General features: G+C 46.0%; 1 protein-coding gene across 8 annotated transcripts in view; it reads right to left on the reverse strand.

Annotated features, from left to right (window-relative positions):
* Positions 1–20,974, reverse strand: part of ZC3H7A (zinc finger CCCH-type containing 7A) — a 47,427-nt gene extending 26,453 nt beyond the window's left edge. For 2 of the 8 annotated variants that reach the window (XM_077983925.1, XM_015125598.3), the window contains exons 1-4: positions 20,709–20,974; positions 5,173–5,274; positions 4,321–4,360; positions 2,075–2,272 (exon numbers count right to left, since the gene is read on the reverse strand). In XM_077983925.1, coding sequence (XP_077840051.1) covers positions 2,075–2,272; positions 4,321–4,360; positions 5,173–5,240 — 306 coding nt within the window. In that variant the 5' untranslated portion in view covers positions 5,241–5,274; positions 20,709–20,974. 8 annotated transcript variants of the gene reach the window in all.
* Between the last annotated feature and the right edge of the window lie 1,740 nt (positions 20,975–22,714).

Genomic DNA, 22,714 nt, shown 5'->3' on the forward strand with positions numbered 1-22,714 from the left:
ACAGTGAAAATTAAAAGCACTTTGGGCTGGGCACAGTGGCTCATGGCTATAGTCTCAGCACTCTGGGAGGCAGAAGTGGGTGGATCACCTGAGGTCAGGAGTTCAACACCAGCCTAGCCAACATGGTGAAACCCCATCTCTACTAAAAATACGAAAATTAGCCAGGCAAGGTGGTGGGCATCTGTAATCCCAGCTACTTGGGAGGCTGAAGCAGGAAAATTACCTGAGCCCGGGAGGTGGAGGATAGAGTAAGCCAAGATTGTGCCACTGTATTCCAGCCTGGGCAACAGAGTGAGACTCCATCTCAAAAATTTTAAAAAGGTGTCTGGGCATGGTGGTTCAAGCCTGTAATCCCAGCACTTGTGGGAGGCTGAGACAGGCAGATTACCTGAGGTCAGGAGTTCGAGACTAGCCTGACCAACATGGAGAACCTCCGTCTCTACTAAAAATACAAAATTAGCCGGGCGTGGTGGTGCATGCCTGTAATCTCAGCTACTCGGGAGGCTGAGGCAGGAGAATCACTTGAACCCAGAAGGCGGAGGTTACCGTGAGCCAAGATTGTGCCACTGTACTCCAGCCTGGGCAACAAGAGTGAAAGTCTGTCTCAAAAAAAAAAAAAAAAAAGTTTTAAAAGGAAAAAAAAAGAAAAGAAAAAAAAAAGCACTTCAAAAGCTTTTTAAGCTTAAAAATGTGAAAAGCTAGTGTGAATTCCTGTGAAGACTAATTACTATTTCGTGACTAAGAACAAAAAACACTCGTAAGAGTGTTTTTTTACAAAGAGTGTTTTATAACATCTACTGGATCTTGACTAAGATGTTAAATGTGAACACGGATACCTGAAAGACACATTGACCTGTGAAGACCTGTATCTTCCCAGGATGACTTTTTTATAAACAGACACACCCTCAAAAGCCATACGCAAATGGGAATTGTCAAGGACCAGTAACTAAGAAACAAATTATTTCTTAAATCCCTAACTTTTTGTCCAAAACTAATTTTTATTTTTTTATTTTACTTTATTTTTTGAGATGAAGTCTTGCTCTGTCGCCCAGGCTGGAGTGCAGTGGTGCAATCTCGGCTCACTGCAACCTCCACCTCACGGGTTCAAGTGATTCTCCTGCCTCAGCCTCCTGAGTAGCTGGGACTACAGGCACGTGCCACTGTGCCCAGCTGATTTTCGTATTTTTAGTAGAGACGGGGTTTCACCATATTGGCCGGGCTGGTCTCGAACTCCTGACCTCATGATCTACCCACCTTGGCCTCCCAAAGTGCTGGGATTACAGGCGTGAGCTACCGCACCCAGCCAATCCAAAGCTAACTTTTAAAAGCCTCACGTCACTCCAAAAGCAGGTAATACGACTTTCTTAAAAACTTAGTTTAAGGAACTGACTTTTTATTGGGCCGGTTGCAGTGGCTCACACCTGTAATCCCAACACTTTGGGAGGCCGAGGCGGGTGGATCACAAGGTCAGGAGTTCAAGACCAGCCTGGCCAACATGGTGAAACCCTGTCTCTAATAAAAATACAAAAATTAGCTGGGCATGGTGGCGGGCACTTATAATCCCAGCTACTCAGGAGGCTGAGGCAGAGAAGTGCTTGAACCCAGGAGGTGGAGGTTGCAGTGAGCCGAGATCACACCACTGCACTCCAGCCTGGGTGACTGAGCGAGACTCTGTCTCAAAAAAAAAAAAAAAAAAAAGAAATTGACTTTTTATTAATGTACTAAGTCATTGAAAAAATTCTTTTCACTCTAGAAACATCACTTTAAAAATTACAACTCCGCCGGGCGCGGTGGCTCACGCCTGTAATCCCAGCACTTTGGGAGGCCGAGGCGAGCGGATCACAAGGTCAGGAGATCGAGACCACGGTGAAACCCCATCTCTACTAAAAATACAAAAAATTAGCCGGGCGCAGTGAAGGGCGCCTGTAGTCCCAGCTACTCAGGAGGCTGAGGCAGGAGAATGGTGTGAACCTGGGAGGCGGAGCTTGCAGTGAGCCGAGATCGCGCCACTGCACTCCAGCCTGGGCGACAGAGCGAGACTCCGTCTCAAAAAAGAAAAAAAATTACAACTCACCATATTAGAATAGCAGGCAATACGATTTATATATAGTTTTTCAATTATGTCTTTGGGGATTAAAATTTCTTCAGATTTTGCATAATCAGCTATATTCAAAGCTTCCGTGTACTGGCTTATTGAGTTGTTCCAATCACGTTCCCGATAAACGTCATTTCCTTCATTAAAAAGATTTCTCACAAGAGCATGCAAATATACCTAAAAAAGAGAAAGTTACCACTTGAAGTCTTCCATCAAACAAGATAAGGCATAAGTAATTTTTAATTTTTATACCTAAAACTTCACAGGAAACAATGTGACAGAACAGCAGCATTGCTCTAAGAAATTGTGAGATGCCCGAGTCACTGCTATCTCAGCTAGGTATTGTATCTTGCTTGCTTTTTCAAGGGGAAATTCAATTTCTCACCATTAAGAAACAGCAAAAGTACCCTATAAATATTTGTTCACATCTCCAATTCTGTTCCTACTAGAGAAACGAAGTGGAAGCCCCAGGTCAAAGAGAGTGAATAGCTTAAGGCTTTTGAGCAGTGTTTCCAAACTGCCTTCGAAAAAGGCCACGATGAAAAATGGTTCTAGTGGTTTTCTTTACACTCCATATTGGTCAGGCTGGTCTCGAACTCCTGACCTCATGATCCACCCACCTGGGTAGTGTGTGTGCATGTGTACACGTGTGGTTACACATGCACATGTATGTAAAATCTACCAATTTCTAGGTGGAAAATGGTATTATTTTGTGTTTTTATGTGTTTTTTTTTTTAATGGTATCCTCTTTGTATTTGCATGTCTTTACCAGTGAAATTGAACTATTCCACATTTTTATGGACCCCTTGTATTTCTTTTTCTGTAAATTGCTCATGTCATTTACTGATTTGGGGGGAGGGGGATGTTAAACTTTTTTCTTATCAAGTAAGTACATATATTCTTTTAGCATGTACAAAAGTTTGTCATTTTCCTTCATTATTTCTATCATGCTTTAGTTTAGTTCTGAGTCTCACTCTGGCACCCAGGCTGGAGTGCAGTGGCACGATCTCAACTCACTGTAACTTCACTTCCTGCGTTCGAATGATTCTTGGTGTCTCAGCCTCCTGAGTAGCTGGGATTACAGGCACCTGCCACCACACTTGGCTAATTTTTGTATCTTTAGTAGAGATGGGGTTTTGCCATGTTGCCCAGGCTAGTCTCAAACTCCTGGCCTCAAGTGATCCACCCTCTTCAGCCTCCGAAAGTGCTGGGATTACAGGTATAAGCCACCACGCCTCGCCATATTTTCGTATTTTAAAAGCCCTTTTTCAACACAAGATCAGAAAAATATTCAACTTGTTTTGTCTCATTTTATGAATTCCTGTCTAAGCTGATTAAATCATTTAAAAGACGGGACAGATCAACTATTAACAATCAGTGTAACTCGTGACATGCCACTTAGCATCTTTAAACCCCAGTTCCACATGTGCAAAACGAAACAACTGTTACAGTTTATTTCTGGCTGTAATACTTTTTTATTCTAAATCTGTTTGTAGAGAGGGAAGGAATAAGAGAGAAGAAAAGGGGAGGAGGGAGAGAGGCAGCAAGAAAGTGACATTTAGAAGCCTCAAAACCCTCAGAGGATAAAAAACACAGGTGAACCAACAGTTAGTAGAGACAAGAGTCTGCAGTCAAAGTCCCAATGAACTGGGCTTTCTCCCTGTTCCTAACTAGTAGCTCACTAGTTCTTCCCTCTTGGTATCCAGTTCCCCTTTGCTGCTGTCAGAACATCTCCTAACAGAAAAAGATGTTCCACACACTCTTTCTCAATAAATTCTGTCCCACTTATTTTCAATGACATGATAAATAATTTTCAAGGGGCTCAAAAGATAAATTAATTCAAAACCACACTAACAGATGAAAGAAAATACAGGACAACTGTGCAAGTATGCAAAAAAAAAAAAAAAAAAAAAAAAACACCTATATAGAAGGGATTGGCAAACTTCTGCAAATGCCCAGACAGTACATGTTTTAGGCTCCATGGGCCATATGGTCTCTGTCAAAACTACCATATGTTGCAAAAACAGCCACAGATAATACATAAACAAATGAGTGTGGCTGTGTTCCAATAAAGCTTTATTTGCAAAAAAAAAATGAAATAAAATTAAAAAAAGGACAGCAGGCCAGATTGGGCCCACAAGGCCATCATTTACCAACCCCTGCTACAAATTACAGTTTACAAGCCAGTTGCAGAGCTTTCAAGCAGACCTGCCCGGAGTCATTACCGCATATTGCTCCTGTGTTCCTGGATATGACAGCGGCGACCTAAGAAGAAGAAACAAATTAATTGTAATTATCAAGCTCCTTATCAGGACTTGTTCAGCCAGAAGTCATCTTAAATCTGTGGTTCCATTAGCTTGCTACTGGTTCAAGGCATATTTTAAAGACTTCCTCCTCCTTTACTACCATTATTCACAGATGACTACAGTTACGAAAACAAAAAATAAAACCCAAAAAAAACTAAACTATTACTTAGTATTTTTTAAGTACAACACTTTACTTTAAAACCTACTTCTATTTTTAAAAACCCTAATTCTTCAAATGCCAAAAAAAAGGTTAAAAATAGTACAGAACCACTAACAATATTTGATCCAATTTACTGCAGTATAGAGAGAATGTCTCCTTCCCAGGAAGGAACAAAAAGGCCCTTCTGCCTGGACGTGTCCATCCAAACCACAGCTGTCTCATCATTGACATGCTTCAAGAAGTCCAATTAAACACTGAGCTTCTGAACAGACACGTCTGATCACAGAAGCCCTCTGTGCCGCCAGATGTTCATTTTCAGTCACTTTCCACTCAGCAGCACTCTTCTTAGAACAAATTCAAATTCCTCAGTCTAACATTTTAGGGGAGACTAACAATTATAGCCCTAAAAGCCAGCAACAGTAAGACTTGCTTCCGAATGCAAGAATGTTCAAATGGACGAGAGAAAAAAATATTGCTAGAATATGGAGTTTCTAACCCAAATTAACTGGACCTATTAAACATGACTAAAGAGTTCTTACCCTCCACAAAACATACATCCACATCAAAGAATTAAGACGCGGCAAGAACACAAGAACTCTTGAAGCTCTTACTGTATGAACTGCAGTCCTTCCTTAATGTTCTGCTGCCTTTTTCTTCTCTCCTCGGACACACTGGACATGTTATCCCACACATCCACTTTCTAAATGAGCAATCTGGAAAGAAACAAGGCAAAAAAGCACATAAGGTACCAGGGCCCCTGGACTCCAATCAAAACACCCATAAATCCAGACCTTCTCACACAATCAACTATGGACACGTCCATTTCTGACTTGACTCCAGGGTCCTGGACAGCAGGGACCCTACGGGAGTCACCTTTGTGGGCCCCCTATGGTCCGGCACACCATAAGCACACCGTTTTCACATTCTTTTTTTGAGACGGAGTCTTACTCCATTGCCCAGGCTGGAGTGTAGTGGCGTGATCTTGGCTCACTGCAACTTCCGCCTCCTGGGTTCAAGCAATTCTCCTGTCTCAGCCTCCTGAGTGGCTGGGACTACAGTCGCCTGCCACCACACCTAGTTAATTTCTGTATTTTTAGGAGAGACGGGATTTCACCTTGTTGGTCAAGCTAGACTCGAACTCCTAACCTCAAGTGATCCACCTACCTCGGCCTCCCAAAGTGTGGGATTATAGGTGTGAGCCACGGCGCCCAGCCAGTTTTCACATTCTTTAAGGCAGACTTCATATACCCCTCCTGAGCAGTCTCCAGGAAAAAGTCATGTCTCCCCTTCCTTTCCTCTTCCCTCCTTTGGCTTCAGGTTTTGTTTTTCCCCTGTCTACACGCACGCATAAGCTGTCCCTAGAACAGTTCCAGCGTTGTTTTGCTTCTGGAAGCTCTCCAGAAATAAAAGGGTTTCACATCCGCTTGCCTCCGAGGGAGTCTGACTTCCTTGTAAGCCAAGTTTAAACCTTATACATATTTTGTCCCACAAACTTCCAAAATGATTATTGTTGACACAACAGATAAAATAATGATATACATAAAGTTACTTCTATTGGAATGTTCTGGATGTTAAAATGTTACCTTCAATATAACACTTGCAAATGTCAACACATATCGTTCTTTTGGGCCCCACCTCCACTAATCAATGTTCACTGAGCAGTTCCCCAAGTTCAAGGAGAGCCACAGAGAAGAGATCTGACAGAAAACATCATCTCCCAGTGGCCCAAACGAGTTTCTCAGGCATGGCATTCTGGCCTAGCTAAGTACTTGTCTTGTGATTGCAGGATGTTGGCAGTATTTCTGCCTCTACCCACTATGCCTGTAACCCCTCACCCCAACCCCACTCACAACCAAAAATGTCTCCAGATATTGTCAAATGTCAGGGTGGGGAAAGCACAATCGGCCCCAGTTGAGAACAACTGACACCTCAAGTTAAGACAACATCTTACACATAAACCATGTATTTGGACCTAGGTGACAGGAAGGGAAATTCCACTCATGTTTCAAACACATTGCTGAAATTTTTTAGTTTCATTATTGCTTGGCATTTGCAGTTTTATTTTTAAATCTCATTTTTTTTTTTAAGTATAAGGGTGAGATGGGGGTTGGAATGTCCCAAATGCTGGTAACTGGTGCTAATCCCTTTCTTCTTTGAAACACTGTCAGTTCTCAATATTTTTGTCCTATAAAGTTGGTACTTTACTGAAGTGTTTACATGGGAAAGGATATGACATAGGGGACTTGCTTTAAAATACTCCAGCAACAAAAAAAGGCGGGGGGGGGGCGCTGGGTGTGAGGTGGGGAGGAAACAGCAGAACGCTGATAACCACGGGAGAAGTGCAGGGGATTCTTCAGTACTAGTCTCTGGACTTTGTAGGTGTTTGAAACATTACAAAATAAGAAGTTTAAGAAATCCATGACACTAGAGTAAAATCACACTATTTCTGGGATGTGCTTTTAAAAGTTTAGCCAAAAGGCAGGTAGCTGGGTGGAAATAAAACAAGAATGCCAAAAATACGGATAATGGTTCCAGCTGGATGAGGGGGCATGGAAGCTTATTCTGCCCTTCTATCTACTTGGACATGTCCACCCATGTCCTTATGAGAAGTGTTTTGGTTTTTTTTAAAATTTATATATATTTTTTTAAATGTATAAATGTTTTTTAAAAATTTATATGTACAAAATAATTTAAGGAAGCACTATTTGTAAAAGAAAAAGATTTTTAAAACTAACTCAGGCCACTCATGGTAGCTCACACCTGTAATCCCAGCACTTTGGGAGGCAAAGGCAGGAAGATCATTTGAGCCTAGGAGTTCAAGACCAACCTGGGCAACACAGGGAGACCCCCATCTCTACAAAAAATTTTAAAAGAGGCCAGGAGCAGTGGCTCACACCTGTAATCCAGCACTTTGAGAGGCCAAGGTGGGTGGATCACCTGAGGTCAGGAGTTCGAGACCAGTCTGACCAACATGGAGAAACCCCATCTCTACTGAAAATACAAAATTAGCCAGGCATGGTGGTGCGTGCCTATAATCCCAGTTATTTGGGAGGCTGAGGCAGGAGAATCGCTTGAACCTGGTAGTCGGATGTTGCAGTGAGCCAAGATCGCACCATTGCACTCCACTGGGCAACAAGAGTGACTCTCCGTCTCAAAACAAAACAAAACAAAACAAAAAAACAAAAAAAGTTCGTGGGGCGTGGTGGTTCATGCCTATAATCCCAGCACTTTGGGAGACTGAGGCGGGTGGATCACCTGAGGTCAGGAGTTCCAGACCAGCCTGATCAACATGCGGAAACCTACTAAAAATACAAAATTAGCCAGGTGTGGTGGTGCATGCCTGTAATCCCAGCTACTCTGGAGGCTGGGGCAGGAGAATCGCTTGAACTCGAGAGGTGGAGGTTGCGGTGAGCTGAGATGGTGCCACGGCACTCCAGCCTGGGCAACAAGAGTGAAACTCCGTCTCAAAATAAATAAATAAACAAAAAATATAAAGATTAGCTAGGCATGGTGGCATGCACCTGTAGTCCTAGCTACTCAGGAGGCTGAGGTGGGAGGACTGATGGAGCCTGTGAGGTCGAGGTTGCAGTGAGCTGTAATCATGCCACTGCACTCCAGCCTGGGTGACAGAGTGAGACCCTGTCTCAAAAAAAAGAATAAATAAATAAAAATAAAGTAAACGGGTGTTGTGGTGCGTACCTGTAGTCCCAGCTACTCAGAAGATGGAGACAGGAGGATGGCTTGAACCCAGGAGGTCAAGGCTGTAATGAGCTACGATTGGGCCACTGCACTCCTGCCTGGGTGAGAAAGTGAGACCCTGTCTCAAAAGTAGTATTTTTTAAAAAAACTTACCCAATGTCTATCAAAAACGAAATGCCTGAAGAAATTATAGGGAAAAAAAAAAAAAAAAAAAGATGAGGCATATAAGTATCCATGATATGATCTGTTTTGTTTTGTTTTGTTTTTTGAGACGGAGTCTCACTCTGTCAAGCAAGCTGGAGTGCAATGGCACGATCTCTGTTCACTGCAACCTCCGCCTCGTGGCTTCACACCATTCTCCTGCCTCAGCCTCCCAAGTAGCTGGGACTACAGGTGCCCGCCACCACGCCCAGCTAATTTTTTGTATTTTTAGTAGAGATGGGGTTTCACTGTGTTAGCCAGGATGGTCTCGATCTCCTGACCTCGTGAGTGATCCGCCCGCCTCGGCCTCCCAAAGTGCTGGCATTACAAGTGTGAGCCACCGTGCCTGGCCATTTTGTTTTTTTTTAAGTGGCAGGTAGGTATATATACTGACATATGCTTGTGTGGACATAAAATAGCTCCAGATGGAATCATGGAGACTACAGCAGTAGTGGAAGACTGAGGGCTGGAACAGGGGTAGGGCGAGGTCTTTTCAATTTATATGTTCAAAACTTTTGTTTTATTTGGAGCCACGTAAATGAATTACCTCTGTACAAAAATAAAACAAATTTTTTAAAGTTTATGTATCCTCTGAGCCCTTCCTTGGAAAGATGACTTAAGGGACCACCGGGATTTTGTTTGTTTTAGCTAAAACAGGGCAATTTAATTAGAGTTCGAACGGTAGAGCTCAGAGGAACCCAGAGTAGTCTTCAGGGTGCCAGAGCAGTCAGGCCAGAAGGAGGGAACCAAAGAAAAGGATGCCCGAAACCAGGACGATGGCCATACTGTTCAGTGAATGATGTGCCTTTCTCTCAGCCTCTGTCTAGCCGAGGTGGGGAACTGGTTTGAGGTTGACTCAGAAAGTTAATCTGCTGGTTAAGAATGGACTCCTGGGTACTGATATCTGCCAAGTTTATAGCCTTAAAGCTATTTGCCCCAGAAAGTGTTAGAGAACCTCGAACCTCAACCTTATACACAAAAGGCATGTGGCAAAGAGCTGACACCACAAGTAAGTGATTGAAAGGAAATGGAAAATGGATACAGACGTTTTTAATGCACAAAATACACCCCTTTATATGTTTAAAGATCTAGGATCATAGTATCAGGAATATTGAAATATAACATGACAGAAGATTTCATCTTCAGTCGTTTTTTAAGTTTCCCCAAAAACTTTTATTTTGAAAGTTCTCAAACACACAGTAAAGTTAAAAAAAAAAATTACAATACTGTATGCCCAAATGTACAATTAATGTTTTGTGCGATCACATCTGCCCATCTTTATCTACCGGCTCATCCTTCTGTTCATTCATCAGTCCATCTTACTGTTTTAATAAATTTCAAAGTGAGCTGCAGACACCTAAACATCTCAGCACACACTTCAGTAACTAGAGATCAATATTTGTTTACAGTTTTGTTTTTCAAGATAAAACACACAAATCTTAATGTGAATTTTGACAAACTCACGTGACCCAAAGCCCTATCAGGATATAGACCAGCACTTTGGGAGGCCAAGGCAGGAGGATCATTTGAGCCCAGGAGTATGAGAACAGCCTGGGCAAGATGGAGAGACCCCATCTCTACAAAAAAACAAAAAAGAAAATAAGCCAGGTGTGGTGGTATGTGCCTGTAGTCCTAGCTACTCAGGAGGCTAAGGCAAGAGGACTGATTAAGCCCAGGAGTTGGAGGCTGCAGCGAGCTGCCGACCGCGCCACTACACCTCAACTTGGGCAACAGAACAAGATCTTGTCTCTTAAAAAAGAAAAGATACAGACCATTAACTGTCACTCTAGAGAAAATTCCCTCGTGCCCCTTCCCCAAACTACTACTGTAATTTCTTTTTTCCTCACCATTTATTAGCTCTACCTGTGAAATAACCTGCCCCACACACATACCCCTTTGTGTTTTGGATTTTTTTTTTTTTTTTTTTTTGAGACAAGGTCTTACTGTCATCCAGGCTGGAGTACAGTGGTGTGATCACAGCTCATTGCAACCTCGAACTTCTGGTCTCAAGCGATCCTCCCCCATCAGCCCCTTCAGTAGCTGAGACTACAAGTGTGCCACCATGCCCAGCTAATTGTGTTAATTCCACAGGGATTAAAAGCACAGGGATTGGCCAGGTGGGGTGGCTCATGCCTGTAACCCCAGTACTTTGGGAGGCCGAGGTGGGCAGATCACCTGAGGTCAGGAGTTTGAGACTAGGCTTGCCAACATGGTGAAACCCTGTCTCTACTAAAAATACAAAAATTAGCCAGGCGTGGTGGCACATGCCTGTAATCCCAGCTACTCGGAAGGCCGAGGTAGGAGAATCGTTTGAACCTGGCAAGCAGCGGTTGCGGTGAGCTGAAATCATGCCATCGCACTCCAGCCCGGGGGACAAGAGCAAGACTTTGTCTCCAAAGGAAAAAAAAAAAAAGCACAGGGATTACAGGTGTGAGCCCCCTTGTCCAGCCCCATACTGCTTTTTTTAAATAGAAAAAAAGATGTTTAAAAATATACCATCTTATTTTTGGATCCTGTTAAAATCTAGCCTCAATTTTAAAGAAAGAAAGAATTTTACAAAGTCAAACCAACAGTCTCTTTTCTTACTCAGCCTCAGCAGCACTCCCTCCTTGGGGCCCCTCCCTTCAACTTCCACCTCACAGCCCTGGCTAGGTTTGTCCCTACCTCACACGCCACTCGTCTCCTGCAGGCTGAGGCTCCATCTCCACAGATCTCTCACTTTGAGAGCCCTGAGGACCCACTCTTGAGATCTCCCGGAGCCATACTCTCCCATACAGGGCCTCCCTCCACCAGATAGATGTCAAATGCCCTCATCGAGGGCCCCATGACAACTCACATCCATCCCAAGGCAGACCCTCCGGTCTGTTTGACAGTTCCATTTGAATTTCTCACAGACATCCCAAACTGTCCATTTTAACATGACAGTGAAAAGGAATGTCTCCTTCCCACCCAATCACTTAGCCACCCATTTGCCCTCCTGGAGGGCCACCAACCACTGTTACCAGTCTCAGAAAAGTCCCGACAAATATATATATATATATCTTTTTTTTTTCTTTTTTTTTTTTTGAGATGGAGTCTTGCTTTGTCGCCCAGGCTGGAGTGTAGTGGCGTGATCTCGGCTCACTACTACCTCCACCTCCTGGGTTCAAGCGACTATCCTGCCTCAGCCTCCCGAGTAGCCAGGATTACAGGTGTGCGCCACCACACCCAGCTAATTTTTGTATTTTTAGTAGAGATGGGGTTTCACCATGTTGGTCAAGCAGATCTCAAAACTCCTGACCTTGTGATCTACCTGCCTTGGCCTCCCAAAGCGCTGGGATTACAGGCGTGAGCCACCGTGCCTGGCCCGACAAAGATATTCTATAGAACGATTCTGTATCTTGATTGTGGGAGTGGTTACATGAATTTATGCATGGGATAAAACTGCGTAATACTATACACACACACACACACACACACACACACACACACACACACACGAGTGCTGGTTAAAACCCACTGAAGCCTGTAGTTTGGTTAACAGTATTATACTAATGTCAATTTCCTGGTTGTCTGACAGGGTGCTACAGTTATATGTCACCATTGAAGGAAGCAGGGGTGAAGGGTTCATGGGACTCTATGTACTACTTTTGCAACTTCCTGTGAGTCTATAATTATTTCAAAACAAAAAGTTAAAAGTATTCTGTGTATATGTTTTTTTTTGAGACGAACTCTCACTCTGTCACCCAGGCTGGAGTGCAATGACACGATCTCAACTCACTGCAACCTCTGCTTTCCGGATTCAAGCAATTCTTCTGCCTCAGCCTCCCAAGTAGCTGGGATTACAGGCACACACTGCCATGCTTGGCTAATTTTTGTTATTTCTGTAGAGACAGGGTTTCACCATGTCAGCCAGCTGGTCTTGAACTCCTGACCTCAGGTGATCGGCCTGCCTCAGCCTCCCAAAGTGCTGGGATTACAGGCGTGAGCCACCACGCCCAGCAGTGTATATGTTCTTCTTTATTCAAACTGGAGCTACCAGCGAGTTCTGTACCCCACTGTCTTCATGGAGTATCTAATCAGTGTGTTTTCAATACACACTCAGCGTTCTATGATATGCCTGTACCACAATTTTACCAGTCCTCTGGTGATGGACCTTCTGGTTGTTTCCAATCTTTAAAGGTCACCATGTGCACGGGGCATTCATACACATCTAAGTAACCCTTTAAAGAACTTTTATAGGATAGGCCGGCCATGGTGGCTCACGCCTCCCAGCACTTTGGGAGGCCGAGGCAGGCAGATCACTTGAGGTCAGGAGTTCCAGACCAGCCTGGCCAACATGGTGAAACCCCATCTCTACTAAAAATACAAAAATTAACCAGGTGTGGTGGCACACGCCTGTAATCCCAGCTGCTCGAGAGGCTAAGGCAGGAGAAACACTGGAACCTGGGAGGTGGAGGCTACAGTGAGCAGAGATCGTGCCACTGCATTCCACCTGAACTTAAGAGCGAGACTCCATCTCAGAAAAAAAAAAAAAAAAAAGAATTTCTAAAGGATAAAGGGCATATGTATTTATTTTGCCAGCTATTGCCACAATACACCGAGCGATACTCCCACTAACAATGCACAGGATTCCTGGTTCACTGCTTCATTCAGGCATTATCAAATGTGTGAATCCTTGTTAACCAAAAAAGTGAGAAACAGTGTGGCAATGTGATGAGGCTGGTTTGTTTTAATCTCTCATTATCAAGGCTGAGCGTCCTTTCAGATTTAAGAATTATCTGTACTTCCTTGTCTGTGAATTGTTTGCTCATATCCTCTGCTCATTTTTCTTCCAGGCTGAGCTTTACTTATTTATGGAAGCTCTTTATATGTTGAGGAAAATAGTCCTTTTTGATGTTGGTGTTTTTTCCAATTTGATGTCAATCTTTTGACTTTGGTTATTTTTGACAGCAAAGGTTTTTCATTGTTGTTGTTATTGTTTTTTGAGATGGAGTTTCACTCTTAATGCCCAGGCTAGAGTGCAATGGCACGATCTCGGCTCATTGCAACCTCCACCTCCCAGGTTCAAGCAATTCTTCTGCCTCAGCCTCCCAAGTAGCTGCGATTACAGGCATGCGCCAAAATGCCCAGCTAATTTTGTATTTTTAGTAGAGACGGGGTTTCTCCATGTTGGTCAGGCTGGTCTTGAACTCCTGACCTCAGGTGATCTTCCCACCTCAGCCTCTCAAAGTGCTGGGATTACAGGCATGAGCCACCGTGCCCTGCCTTTTTTAAATTTTTTTTTTTTTTTAAGTAGCTGAATTTATCAGTATTTCCTTTTATGGCTCCTAGATTCTGACATACTCAGAAATACTTTCCCCACTCTGAGATTATAAAATACTCACTCCTCTCATATTTTCTTCTAGTACGTGTTTCATCTTGAAGTATTTTTTAAATCTACCCCACCATTTTACTACAAAGAGTGATGTAGGGGCCGGGCACGGTGACTCACGCCTGTAATCCCAACACTTTGGGAGGCCAAGGCAGGTGGATCACCTGAAGTCAAGAGTTCGAGACGAGCCTGGCCAACACAGCGAAACCCCGTCTCTACTAAAAATACAAAAATTAGCTGGGCACGGTGGGAAGCGCCTGTAATCCTAGCTACTCCGGAGGCTGAGGCATGAGAATCCCTTGAACCCAGGAGGCAGAGGGTGCAGTGAGCCAAGATAATGCCATTGCACTCCAGTCTGGGCCACAGAGCGACATTCTGCCTCAAAAATAAATAAGTAAAATAAGTAAAAAATAAAAATAAACATCAGCCCAGACTGGGGGCACCTTCCTGTATGTAGTCTCAGCTACTCAGAGGTTGAGGGAGGAAGATCGCTTAAGCCCAGGGGTTCAAGGCTGAGCAAGCTACAATCACACCACTGCACTCCAGCCTGGGGTACAGAGCGAGACCCTGTCTCTAAAATAAATTTTAAAACACACACACACACACACACACACACACACACACACACACACATACCCCCTAATTCTTGCACTCTGCTTAAGACCCTTCAGCGGTTGCTCGGGACGCTGGATGAAGCCTTGCCTCCGTAGGGTGACCTAGCAGATCCCCCTCCCCAAGCCATGCAGCTCCTCCCTCCCCCAGTTTCACACATGAGGCTCCTGTCATACTGACCTTTTAAGAGCTCCCAGAACAAGTCAGGCACTCCATGCTTCTAAGTCACTGTGTTTGTTGCTCCCTCTGCCCAAAATACACTTCCCAGCTCTCCACAGGGCTGGCTCCTTTTCATCCATCCAGAAGTGGGCTTAAATAACACTGTTAGGGACCTTCCCTTGCCACCCTAAACTGCTGCCTCACCCCAGTCTCACCCCTCTTATTCACTTCAGCAGGTACCTGATACTTCTTAGCCTTCATTGTAAGAACAACATCTGGGTGCAGCTCAACAAATACTTGAACGAAAGAATGAAGTAAGTGGCCCAGTGTAAAGAGAATGCCTCATACAAAGTTCAGAGACCCAGGAGATAGAAGCTGGTAAAATTGTTCACAAAAAGCAAGCGTGGGCCAGGCGCGGTGCCTCAAGCCTGTAATCCCAGCACTCTGGGAGGCTGAGGCGGGCAGATCACGAAGTCAAGAGATCGAGACCATCCTGGCTAACACAGTGAAACCCCGTCTCTACTAAAACTACAAAAAATTAGCCAGGCGTGGTGGCAGGCACCTGTGGTCCCAGCTACTCGGGAGGCTGAGGCAGGAGAATGACGTGAACCCGGGAGGTGGAGCTTGCAGTGAGCTGAGATCGGGCCCCACTGCACTCCAGCCTGGGCGACACAGCAAGACTTCGCTTCAAAAAAAAAAAAAAAAGCAAGTGTGAAGAAGGAGGGTGCCCGGTAGGAAATGACTGCCTGCAAACAGAGCTGGCTATGGTGGGGCTTGGCCTCCAACCCTTTGGGGGAACAAGGTGGGAAGTGAATTAATATAGTGGGAACTGGCTGGAGACAGCGATTGAAAAAAACCTGAAACCATAAGCAACTCCTCAAGTTATACAATGACAAGTTTCACTGATCCCCTCTCCTCCTAAATAAAAAAGAATTCCAGGGAAGAAGGCACTTTGTTTTTTGTTTTGTCTTTGAGACAGTGTCTCCCTATGTTGCCCAGGTTGCAGTGCAGTGGCACAATCACAGCTCACTGCAGCCTCGACCTCCAGAGCTCAATCCTCCCACCTCAGCCTCCCAAGTAGCTGGGACTACAAGTACATGCCACTAAACCTGAATAACTGTTGTATTTTTTGTAGAGACAGAGTCTCACTGTATTGCCCAGGCTGGTCTCAAACTTCTGGGCTCAAGCAATCCACCCACCTTAGCCTCCCAAAGTATTAGGATTACAGGTGTGACCCATGCCTGGCCCAAGGAGAGACACTTTGAACAGTTCATTTTAAAGCAACAAACTCAATTAAATAGGAATTTCATTAAATTAACTGAACTCTTACAAACTGGAATATCATCTCTCTGGGATCAGCTGATTTAAAATTTGTTACTAATCCTGAAGTTATGTAAGATCTCAAGGTATCCTGGATCTTCAGAATTCCCTTACTATTTACTCAGTGCCTAGTAGGTTAAACTCATTATCACAAAGTCTAGTACAATGTTGGTAACTAGACAAATATATCCACATCCATGAGTTTTTGACCTTACATGGTAACTTTAGACACTAGCTCTCATTAACAGAAGACATCAAGGTAAGGGAAATGTGACTGCAACATACTGAGACAGAAATAGTACCTCTTACTGGATGCCAGGCACTGTTCTACATGCTTTATACGTATTAAGTCATTTAATCCTCCTGCTAACCTTAAGTGACAGGTACTATAAAGAAACTGAAATACAGATAAGTGACGCAACTGACCCAGGATTACAGCTAGGAAGTAGCAGAGCTCGATTTCAAAGGCAGACAGCCTGGCTCCAAGCCTGAGTGCCTATCCACCTGGCTCTTCTGAACATTATGTGCCAATGACGCCTGGAGGGGGGTGAGCACCTGTCTAGGGTGACCCTGGGCTGGGCTCTGAAAGACAAATATGGCTCTGATGAACAGGTGGGCACTTTGAAGCCATTCAGGAGAAATGAAAGAAACACACGCATGCGTGTGTGCACGTGCACACAAAAAGATATGCTCAACAGACATCATTTAACGCAACTCAGACAAAGTGATGAAGCAGAGGGCTTTCACAGGAATGCAGTAGGCCAGGAGTCAGGACATCACTCCAGGGAAAATCTTTCAAGGCGATATGCTCCACCCAGAACATAATGTATTTAAATACAAATAATATTAAAACAGCCTTACAAGACATGCTAACACAGGACCAAAGTGTCCCACTGAATGCAGTGCAGAGGTCATCTAGCACAGCATTTGTACTTTTGCCTAAAAAGGTATCACTACATTTCAAGTGAAAAATTACAGGCTGGGTGCAGTGGCTCATGCCTGTAATCCCAACACTTTAGGAGGCTGAGGTGGGAGGATCACTTCAGGACAGGAGTTTGAGACCAGCCTGGGCAACACAGGAGACCCCATCTCTACAAAAAAACTTTTAAAAATTAAATGGGCATGGTGGTGTAGACCTGTAGTGCCAGCTACTTGGGAGACTGAGGTAGAAGGATTGCTTGAGGCCAGGAGTTTGAGGTCGCAGCAAACTATGACTATGCCACTATACTCCAGCCTGGGTGTCAGAGCAAGATCCTGTCTCAAAAAAAAGGGAGTTGGGGGGAGGAAAAATGATAGTCCATATTTAATTCTATCCTCAGACTGAAGCCTCTCTGTGTAATATTAATAGCTTTAAAAACAGTAACTACAAAGTAGTTCAAGTATCCTTATTGTCATCCTTGTTTGGCAACAGTGTATTAACTGGCTCTTGCAACACTTACAAAAGCACCTGGGGTACAATGCAAGCCTCAGAAGGCTGCAAACCCAGGTGATAAGACATTAAAGATGTTGAAGCTCCTACTGGATACTTTATGAAACAGTTTCTCCCTTTTACTGAAAAGGAAAATTTATGAGAGATGGTATGCCAAACAGCAGGAAGGTAATGTTACATTTTGGCTGGAGCTCTTCCCCGGACAGGAACTATTCGCTTTGAAATTGCTGTCAGATTTCAGATTCTGTAAGATACAATGTCTGTCAAGAGGCTCCCCCCTGCAAAGAGCCTCCCAAGAGCCTCCCTCTGCACCCAAGCCCCGCTAAGTGGTGGTTTCCAGGAACTTCTCATCTTATCTATGACCTCTGTATGGAAGAACTCAACAGGAATATTTCATGTAAAATCTTCATGATAAATTATTTGCCTGGGGACACTCATACCACCACGATGTGCCCAAGGAAGTCTTCCCAACCAAGTAAGTGCTGACACCTAACCCCAACACACACCTTCTTACCAACTGTGCCAGATTAATGTCCTGCTCCAAATTCGGGCCTTTTCAGAAAACACAAAGCTTTCCACTTTCTATTTGTGAAAAAGTAACCGCGTTGCTTTACATAAACGAAAATCACCTCATTTAATATGTCTTCTGTGTACATGTAAATTAAAACATGTTATCACTAGCAGTAACTTTTAAACTTCCGGATTAATACTTTAGTATTTCCTCCTTAAAAATTATCTAAAATTTCTTCTTGATTTGCCAACACCTCACTTTAATTTTCATAAGGATTCTGGAGAAAAATATTTTCTACAAAAAAAAAAAAGGCAAAACAAAACACTTCAAGACATTATCTAGAAGACAAAAGTTTGCTCACATCATACTGTCTCTAGAAAGCACTTTCTAGGGTATCTGTGGCAACAGGATACAGACATCTTTTGTTTCTTTCTTCCTTTACTGAAATGCTCAAAACTTTCCAACAGTCACTCTCACCATCCCTAGAATTGAGAGTTTCTATAATTGATTCTTTTCCACTTATATTGACAATTTAATCCACCCCAATTGGCAGGTTTTAAAATCAGTCAGAATTAAGAATTGTGGAACAATGTAGCTGACAAATCACCATTCTTGTTTGCAAAAACTGACAGAACCTGGGGAATGGGAAAGGAAGAGGGTGTAGGTCTGTGTAAAACCCGAAATTCACTGTAACATGAAGAAATGCAAGAATTCTCCACTTCATTTGGATGGCAGAAAATCAATGGGCTCTTTGCAGAATAAACACACACGCACGCAGACACACACACAAATATTGATAATATTCAGCCTCAGTAACTCATGATCTCATTCTGAGCCAAAACTCATATAACTATTTGTAGCCTCCAGCATACAGCAGATAGGGAAAATTTTTTAACAGGGAAAATACTGTCCATTAAGCTGAATTATTCTGCAGATTAGGACAAGACCCCATTGTGCAATTCAGTTCAATAGTTTGGCTCAGGATGAGAAGGAAGAGGCAGTGTATTCTTTGAGAGCCTTAAGGGAAGGAGGCCACATGCCATCAGAGAAGCAGGAAAGATAAGCAGATAGACATGTGTTCTCAGGGCCACCACCCTTTCAGATGCCCCAGCTGAGCACTGTCCAGTCAAAATACTATACAAAATATACAAAATGAGGCATACATGTCATTGCATGTATGTATGTATGTATGTATGTATGTGGTGAGGGAGTCTCATCTGTTGCCAGGGGAGGAGTGCAATGGTGCAATCTCTGCTCACTGCAACCTCTGTCTCCCGGTTCAAGCGATTCTCCTGCCTCAGCCTTCCCAGTAGCTGGGATTACAGGCGCCTGCCACCACGCCTGGCTAATTTTTGTATTTTTACTAGAGACGGGTTTCACCATGTTGGCCAGGCTGGTCTCGAATTCCTCACCTCAGGTGATGCACCCACCTCATCCTCCCAAAGTACTGGGATTACAGACGTGAGTCACCCCACCCGGCCCATACATGTCATTTTAAATATCCAAATAGCCACACTAAAAAAGGGAAAAAGCAGTGAGATTAACTTTTGTTTTTTTATTTGTTTTGAGACAGTGTCTCGCTCTGTCACCCAGGCTGGAGCGCACTGGCACAATCTCGGCTCACCGAAGCCTCAATCTCCTGGGCTCAAGGGATGCTCCTACCCAAGCCTCCCGAGTAGCAGATTCTCCCACCTTAGCCTCCCGAGTAGCTGACTACAGGCGTGCGCCACCACGCCCGGTTAATTTTTTGTATTTTTTGTAGAGACAGGGGCCTCACTAAGTTGAGCAGGCTGGTCTTGAACTCCTGCAATCAAACGATCCGCCTGCCTCAGCCTCCCCAAGTTTTGGGATGACAAGCATGAACCAGTGCATCCTGCCAAGATTAACTTTAATGATAGATTTTCTTTAATCCAATTTGTCCCAAACATGACCATCTCAACATGCATTTAAGTGTAAGAGATTACCAATGACAACCTTTAAGTTCTTTGTCATCCTAAGTCTTTAAAATCAGATGTACGTTTCACAGCTGGGACCACAACTCAAACTGGCCCCATTTCGTGGGCTCCATCGTCCCAAGCGGCCGGGGGTCAGTGGCCACCGTACTGGGCACGGCAAGGTCCTCCGTGGTTCAATACCGAACACGGGCAACTCCTTTTTATCCCTAGACAGGTGGGGGCAGGAAAATACCCAACTCCGAGCACATCCACCCAGTCCCCACGCAGGCGCGACCTCGGAGGCCCCGGCCGGGCCTCAGGCGGCCCCACCCCTGCGCTGCCCAGGCCTGACCGGAAGCCCCGCTAATGGGAACTGACAGGTCCCGGTCCCGGTCCTCCCGGGCGGCGCCCCCGCCTCCGCGGACCCCACGGCCTCTCCCCGCCCGGCCCAGGGCTGCACTCCGCGCGAAAAAATAAAAAAAGAAGAGGGGGTAAAAAAAGAGGGATGAGCCCCCAAATTAATGCGCCAAGCTCGCCGCCGGCATCCTTCCCGCCCCCAAGCCCAAGACGCTGACTCGGGGTCCCCGTGATCACCAGAGCAGACAGAAATAACGAAAAAAAAAGGTTTTTTTTAGTGAAATCACCAAAAGAGACATTGTGCCGAGGAATGGCAGGCAGAAGTGGGTCACGTTATTCTCGGTGGGGGAAGGGGACGGCGCGCCCACCCGGCCCTCCGCGCGCAGGGCCCCGGCCCCGCTCCTCTCAGGGTCCTCTCGGGTCCGCGGGCCCCGGACCCCGCCGCCCCTCCCCCGCCCCGCCCCGCCCGCCCGCCGTCCGTTAACGGCCGCGCGCGGGCACGAGGCGGCGGCGCGCGCGCGGGGGCGCGGGCGCGCGCTTCCTTCACCCCAGCGGCGCCCCCCTACCCCTACCTGTGAGGACGACGCGCCGGCCGGCGGCGGAAGGCAGGCGGAGGCGGGCGGCAGCAGGCGGGCGGCGGTGGCGGCGGTGGCGGCGGCGGCGAGGCCCGGGTGCGCGCTCGCAGCTCTCCCTCGGTTAGCGGCGGCTGCGGCGGCTCGGCTGCGCCCGCGGCGGCGCCCTCTGGCGGCGGGAGGCCGCACTTGCCGCCCGAGAGACGCCGCCATTGGCTGCGCCGGAGCTACGGGCTGGGGGCGGTGGCGCCACGTCTGACTGGAGGCAGGGACCTGGGCGCGCCGTTCAATCCGGAGCCCCGGCGTCGAAGCGCGGCCCACCGGGGGAGCCAATGGGAAGGCCACGTTGCGCACTGGACGCGCTCGGACTCAAGACGGATTAACCAGCACCTGGGTGTTCTGGGGCCTCGCCGGTGCCGCGGCCTGATCAGAAGCGCGAGGAGGTAGAACAGCGTCCAGCGGGGAGAGGAGCTGGAGTCGGCATCTCTTGAGTCCTCATCCGGGGCGCCGTGCTGTGCGAAGAGTAACGCTGCATCCTCAGAACAACCGTGATTGTCCTCATCCCTACCGATGAGGAACGGAGGCGCGGAGCCCCGCGGCAGCCGGGGGTCCAAAGACAGCCTCCTTCCAGTTCCATCTGCCGGCTCTTGGAAGGCCTGGATCCCTGTCCTTCAGGGCCCAGCGCAAATGCCGCCTCTTCCACATGCATTTTACGGCCAGGTGCCCCGCTGCGGGCACGGCTTCTTGTAAAACGCTCAGCTCAGCAGTGGGCGAGGCAGGGTCCCTGCCCCATGGGATGGAGGGCGGAAATCTGGGCCGACAAGCGCCCAAATAAGACCATTTTGGACGGTGAAGACCAAAGAAATTCAAGCAGGAGGGTGTGACAGGAGGTTTTGGGAAAGCCTCTGAGGAGGTGACAGCCGTGCAGCCATGGGGAAGTGTGCCCCCCAGGTAGAGGGGAGGTGAATGCAAAAGCCTTGAAGCTGGAGCTCCGTGTCTGGATAACAGGAAAGGCCTGCATGGCTGATGTGTGCCAGAGGGGAGAAAGATCTGTGACACAGAGCGCCCGCCCTGTGGAATTTGGAGTTTTGTGTGGATGGGGGTCATTGAGTCTGAATTGGGAGTTCCAAAATCTCATTTATATTTTAGAAAGTTCTCTCCAGCTACTGTGCAGAGATTGGGCTGTAGGAGGGACAAGAGGGGAAGTGGGGACACTAGCTACAGTAGCTCTTCCAGGGGTCTGGGTGAGGTAGATTTACAAACCAGAGTATTAGTTCAGGCTGCCATGATAAAATACCCCCAGACCAGGCAGCTTAGACAACAGGAATTTATTTTCTCACAATTTTAGAGGCTACAAGTCTAAGGGCTGGTTTCTGGTGAGGCCTCTCTCCCTGGCTTGCAAACAGCTGCCTTCTCACTGTGTCCTCATATGACCTTTCTCTCTGAGCAGGAATCCCTGGTGTGTCCACCTTTTTCTTACAGGAACAACAGTTTTACTATATTAGGGCCCCACCCTATGACTTCATTTAACACCATTGACTGCCTAAAAGGCCCTATTCAAACAGTCATGTTAGGCCAGGCGCGGTGGCTCACGCCTGTTATTCTGGCACTTTGGGAAGCCGAGGCAGATGAATTGCCTGAGCTCAGGAGTTGGAGACCAGCCTGGGCAACACAATGAAATGCCGTTCTCTACTAAAATACAAAAAATTAGCCAGGCATGGCGATGTGCACCTGTAATCCCAGCTACTCAGGAGGCTGAGTGAGAAGAATTGCTTGGACTTTGGAGGTGGAGGTTGCAGTGAGCTGAGATCGCGCCATTACACTCCAGCCTGGGGGAGAGAGAGATTCTGTCTTAAAAAAAAAAAAAAATTAGGGACCCTCTGACTTCATTTAACCCTAATGACTGCCTAAAAGGCCCTATTCAAATAGTCATGTTAGTGTTAGAGCTTCACCATATGGACTGCGGGGTGGGGATGTGGGGAGCGGGGAGCGTTTCAGTCCGTAAC

This window comes from Macaca mulatta, chromosome 20 (assembly GCF_049350105.2).
Source record: "Macaca mulatta isolate MMU2019108-1 chromosome 20, T2T-MMU8v2.0, whole genome shotgun sequence".
Taxonomy (NCBI): Eukaryota; Metazoa; Chordata; class Mammalia; order Primates; family Cercopithecidae; genus Macaca; species Macaca mulatta.